The sequence below is a fragment of the Artemia sp. Qi Xiang Cuo genome, chromosome 4 (genome assembly GCF_049724085.1).
Source record: "Artemia sp. Qi Xiang Cuo chromosome 4, ASM4972408v1, whole genome shotgun sequence".
Lineage (NCBI taxonomy): Eukaryota > Metazoa > Arthropoda > Branchiopoda > Anostraca > Artemiidae > Artemia > Artemia sp. Qi Xiang Cuo.
The window spans coordinates 5,397,067-5,403,066 of record NC_142797.1 but is presented as its reverse complement, the minus strand read 5'-3'; the positions used below and the strand labels follow the sequence as shown (position 1 = coordinate 5,403,066).

Here is a 6,000-nt window from a genome sequence, read left to right as displayed (position 1 = left end):
CTATTACAGACATCCAAAATTGTTTTAAAAAAATTGAAAGGGAATAATCTGACGAATAAGAAAGACCTTTTGACTCACATACGTAAAAGTGCAAATATGATTTTGGCTGGTTCATGCAAAATAGGAGAAGACTGTACTTTTAGACACGATGGTGCTTCAAGCTAGTTTCTACAAAAAAATAATCATGGTACCAGTTCCAAAGAAAATTGCATGTTTTTCAAGCATAGAAATTACAAACTTGACCAAAAGTGTCATACAGCTGTAAAAGCTGCTCGCAGCCTCGAGAAAAAAATCACCATACAAACCCTAACCTTACCGAAAGTGATATTTCCTCTAACATTTGTAAACAATTCTTTAGTGGTAATTGTAGAGTTAGTCGTTACAATTTGTTACATTTTTATAAATTCTACCTATTAGGCAAATGTTGAATACTTGAGTGCAATTTTAAGTATGTTAATATTAGTACAGTAAGAAACAGGTTTTGTAAGAAACAGGTTTTGACGAGCACACTTTTTGAAGCTTCAACGATTTACGAGATGACTAGCTTCAAAATACCTTGTAAGTTCGGGTGACACCAAACACTCTAGACAATTCCCTAAAGACTTAAGGCAGACAGACCAAGTGTCGTCCGATCCTTTTCAAAGATGCGTTGATCCAAGCGTTGATAACGCAATCAAGTCACAGAAAATCTAATGGTAGAACTTTTTGCCCAAGCAAGGGGGGAGGTCACCCCCCACCTATTACTGAGGTCCCAAATCAATAAAAAATCCATTGAAAATAAGGAGCAACATTAAAAATTAAAACGAACAGAAATTGGTCCGTATGTGAGGAGGGCTGCCCCTTACTCTTTACCCTAAAGTTTGACTTCTTGTCCCAATTCTTTAAGAACGACTCCTGAAACACAAGGGTCGTTGAATTTGAATAAGAAGTATTTTAGAGAATTGAGAAGCCCCCTTGATATACGGAATAATTCAAAGGCTCATGTTAAGGATAAAAAGGCTCAAGTTAAGGTTCCCCCTTCTTTTTATCTGCTCCTAGGAAGATAAGTGCCGTCTGTAAAACATAAAGTTTTTAAGAGTAACTCCTCTCTCTTTAGCCGTCCTTTTCTAGTGCATCGCATCCAAGCAAAGATCCCCATTAAAGTTCGGCGAACACAGTTCAACAATTAAAAACCCCTTCCTGATTACCAGCTCCCCCTCTTCTTTTAAACTCTTCCCTCTCTCCAACAAACCAACGACTATTCGACGGACGGGAATCACCCTGGGAATCACCAGGTAACAGCCGTTTAGCAGATTATCTCCTGTAGTTACCTGCGATGTTAATAATATCCTCGTAAATTATCTGCTGTTCTCTTTTATCCTTCTTCCCAAACGAACCCCAATCTTATCCCGAAAAAGATGGCTCTCCTCCCTCAGATCCACGTTCCTCCCATTCCCTTCCGGCTCCCACAATTAACACACAAAAAACTACTTGCTTTAGTAACTGTTTTACATTCCCAAAGTTCCTCGTTACGACCGCCAAAAGCTTGAATTTTGACAAATTGATCGAACTAGAGGCCCTTCCTCAAGTACACAAAATTGATGTAATTATCGTAGGTCCAAGCAGAGAACCTTGTCTTACTGAAAATTAATAACCACTCCTAATTCATACAACTTCGTCCTCATGACCACCCCCTAGGTCAAAAAGGGAGATGGAATAGTATTATTTGTAGGTAATTATCTTTTGCCCAAGTTAATTTATGCTCCCAACCTTTTAGGTTATGATGAAATCATTTTGGTTAGTGTAAGGCTCAAAGCTTCATCACGCCCTTTTAATTTGATTGTGTTTTGCTGCTTGTATTACTCCCCAAATCAAAATGCTGAACAAAGACAGCGATACTACAAACAACTGCATAGTAATGCCGACTTTGTCCTGTGCAAAGAGACGGAAGGGAGGCTCTGAATTATCGAGGAAATAAATTTGTTCAGATCATTGGCTGTAACTGACGGCTCCGCTTGAAAATGAAAATCTGTGTTTTTCCGCATTTTTATTTTTTTTTATTTTTATTATACCATTATTTTGGCTTAGTAGAAAATAAATCTTTGACTTTACATTTGTAATATGAAGAAGCAGATTTAAGAATTTTTTTATGTGCTTACGCAGGTAGTTAGCTTCGGGTGTTTTACCATTCTTGAGTAGAGTCATTTAAATTCTAATTATGTTTTTCAATTGGCTAGTAATGTACGGTTTGTCATTAGAACATGTTTTTACTTTTTTCTCAGGGAAGGAATCTAAGTATTTTGCTTTGACTTTTGGAAGTAAGAGACTTTAACATTAATGTTATTGTTCCCCTTGAGAGCCAGTCAGTTTTTATTAGTAAGCCAAGATCCAAATTCAAAGAGGCTATTATTGGAAATTCGGCGATAGGGGAATTAATTCAATAACCAGAATAAAAGAACAGGCGACACTGGATTAGTTTCCTACAGCATATTATATGGTGCGATTTTCATTTTAAAAACATGCTTTACTCTCATATTTCATCTTTAAATGGTTAAAATCAAGCTATTTTTATTGATACAGAATAAAATTCGAACGACATTTTGCTTAATCAATCTGTAACTTTCGATGAAATAAATAACGTTAGAATATTTGGTAATGCAAGCAAAAACTTTAAAATCCAAAAAGCGTGATTTTGGACTGGAAATGTCTTTTGAGACTGAAGAGGTTGTAACCAAATCCCCAAAGCCAGTGAGGTAAGGAAGCATCTTTTTACACCTAAAATCTAGAGCTTGATTTTCTTTCAGTTGAAGTTTTTACAAGAATTTGAATTATAAGTTTAATTTTAGCCTCCAGTATTAGGCCTATCTAGTTTCTTAGATCCTACTAGCCTACCTTTCAATTTATAATTATAACAGAATAAAATTATAGAAGAATAGGTAAATGTGGTAAAATTCTACTTTAGCTACTTTTGGTTATCTTGGAAAGAGGTTAGGTTAGGAAAATGAAACTTTCAGGGATAGGGCTACATGCTTAAGTAGGTCCTATGTCCCGGGAAGGTATTTTGAAATACCTATCTCCACTCCTTCTCCCTCTAGAGGGTCCTGACCTTTGATAACCTTTAAAAATGTGTGTGTTATAGAAGTGAAACCTTGCAAAATAGATCCTCTGCTTAAATGAAGTACAAAAAAAATTGTTTTCAGCTTCACAATATTGGTCCATCTAAATCTAGATGGTTTTAAAGATATGCAAATATATTTCCTAAATTTTGAAAAAAAATTTTATATGGCTTAAAATTCTTCTTAAATAACAGGAATTGCATTTTCAGAACTAAAGACAGAGAAAAAGAACCTGGCAACTGAAAATTAAAGTAAAATGTTGTTTTGTCAAAATTTCAATAGGCATGGACCTATCATTTAGGGAAATTTTAGGACCCTCTAGAGAGCAAAGGGTGGAGGTAAAAACTTCAAAATATCTTCCCAGGACATATTTTAACCTGTAGATCAATCCCTGAAAGTTTCATTTTTGTAACCTAACCCCTTTTCAAGATAGCCAAAAGTAGCTAAAGTATAATTTTACCATAGATGTTTCTGTAAAACATTGGAGAAATAACAAAAAAGCTGTTTCAGGAAACTAATAAAAAAAACTTTATCCACAAAATAAGTTTTTCAAAGAAAAGTAAAGAACTTCATTAAACCAAAAATGAGCAGAAATAAAATCAAATAATCTACTAAGCATGAAACTACTGCAAATTGGCATTGATAAATAAAAGAAACCCCCCAAAAAACAGAAACTACAATAAATAAATGAGTCAAACTCAAAACAAGTAGAAATTAACATGAGTAGGGCTCAAAACCCCTATGCCTTCCCAAGGCCAGAACATAATTTGCACTTTACTGAAAAATATAAATGTTTTTACTTTTATCACTTTAATAAATCAAATAATGTTAATATTTTGGTTACTAAATATCAATATATGTAGGCTATATTAAACTGACATTGCACATTCATTTGTATTTTTTGAAGTTAAAGTCCAAATTATGTTCTGGGCTTGGGAAGGCATGGGGGTTTTGAGCCCTACTCATGTTAATTTCTGCTCATTTTGAGTTTGACTTGGTTATTTATTGTAATTTCTGTTCATTTTGGGTTGCATTTATTTATTGATGTTGATTTGTGGTAGTTTCATGCTTAGTCGATTATTTGATTTTATTTCTGCTCATTTTTGGTTTAATGAAGTTCTTTACTTTTCTTTGAAAAACTTATTTTGTGGAAAAAGTTTTTTTTAATTAATTTCTGTTCATTTTATATTGAAATAGTCTTTTCAGGGAAAAAGAAAATAATACCTAAAATCTTTTTATTTTTTTAAGACTTTATAGTTTAGCCTGCTATTTGTATACTGGAGAAAAATTTTCAGCAATTTTTAACAACAAACACAGTTTTAAAAATCTGGACACAAATAGTAGTGTTTAATTTAGTTTCATACCTCCTCTGTAGCTTGGATTCACTTATGCTATTTTGATTTGGTTAAATTTTAAGAGCAGAAGCAGCCTTGAAAGTTTGAACATAATACCTTCAGTTGTTCTTGGGATACTGCTGAGATGCCTTATTGGGAATTAGCATTATGGTATCACAGTGCATTTTTATTTAATCTTACGGAAAAATTTTGTTTTTAAAAATAATGGGAAAAGGGGAGGGTGGGGGCGGCAGGGAGACTAGTTGCCCTCCAATGACTTTTGACTGCTAAATAGGGCATTAGCCTTTTCTATTTTCAATCAAATGAGCCCTTTTCAAAGTTCCTACAACAACTCCTTTAATACGAAGTGCCCTGGTCTAAACAAAAAAAAATAATAATAATACATTGTACCCACATTGATCTTGACTATAAAAATCTCAAGCCTTCTAATCACTTTTGACTATTAAAAAGGGCACTAGCCCTTTCAATTTCCAATCGAATGAGCCCTTTTTGAGTTTCTACGACAACGCTTTCTATAAACACCTTATATGCCCTCAGGGCATAAATTACAACCCTTGTCCTGAGGGCTGTGAGGGGGTTGTTATCCTCAAAGACCTGATTTCCAGAACTTTCAACTACATTAAACAAAACTGCTATCTCAAAATTTCGATTGGTTTTGAGCCCTACTCATATTAATTTCTGTTTGTTTTGAGTTTGACTCTGTTATTTATTTTAAAATAATTAATCTGTCAAAATTATTTGATAATTATTATCATAGGATTATATCAACATATTACATTATTTCATTCATGTTGCATTTATTTATGCATATTAGAATGATTATATTTTTGTAATTTAAAGTTCTTATCAACTGGCTTATAGGTTTTCTTTCTTTTCTTTGGTAATTTATTTTTTAATCTATTCTTTTTCTGTTTACAGCCCTCCAAAGACTTGTTGGGTATGTTTCGGTACAGATGAAGATGATGAACCACCAAATTCATGGGTAAACCCCTGCAAATGCAAAGGATCAGGTCAGTGGGTAAGTTTCCTGTATACACAGTTTAAACATATTATAGTAGGTAGGGGGGGGGGGATTTATCTGCCAATATTAAAACATAATTCTGGTTGTGGTGCACCTTGTAAATATTTGCCATGGAGATTACCCTTTCTAACTTGCTCTTTTTAATAGGCTACTTTGTCCTATAGTAATTTGGTTAGAAGTGAATTTCTGTCTTTTTCTTCTACTATGCTTTTTTATTCTAGTTTTTTTCTTACTTATTTATATTTTATTTCTTCTGCTGTTGAATAAGATTTGCAGATTGAAATTCTAAAGCTTGAACCATCGTTTTATAATCCTTTACCATCTTTGCTTGATGTTTAATTCATTTTCATGTTATTTTTTCTTTTTGTTTTAAAAGTAGGGTCTCAGAAATCAACTGCAACATTAAAACCTATTTATTTCATTATAGCGCAGGCTTGGGCCTGTCTGGCCCTATGTACAATGCCAGGGGGTGCAATAAATTATCAAAGAGATATTTTTCTTAACAATTATAAAGAGATTTTTTTCTTAA

General features: G+C 33.5%; 1 protein-coding gene across 2 annotated transcripts in view; it reads left to right on the top strand.

Moving 5' to 3' along the window:
- Positions 1–2,664: 2,664 nt before the first annotated feature.
- Positions 2,665–6,000, top strand: part of LOC148952709 (E3 ubiquitin-protein ligase MARCHF5-like) — a 43,186-nt gene continuing 39,850 nt past the window's right edge. For both annotated transcript variants that reach the window (XM_089088053.1, XM_089088052.1), the window contains exons 1-2: positions 2,665–2,732; positions 5,369–5,468. In XM_089088053.1, coding sequence (XP_088944179.1) covers positions 2,683–2,732; positions 5,369–5,468 — 150 coding nt within the window. In that variant the 5' untranslated portion in view covers positions 2,665–2,682. The remainder of the gene's footprint in view (positions 2,733–5,368; positions 5,469–6,000) is intronic.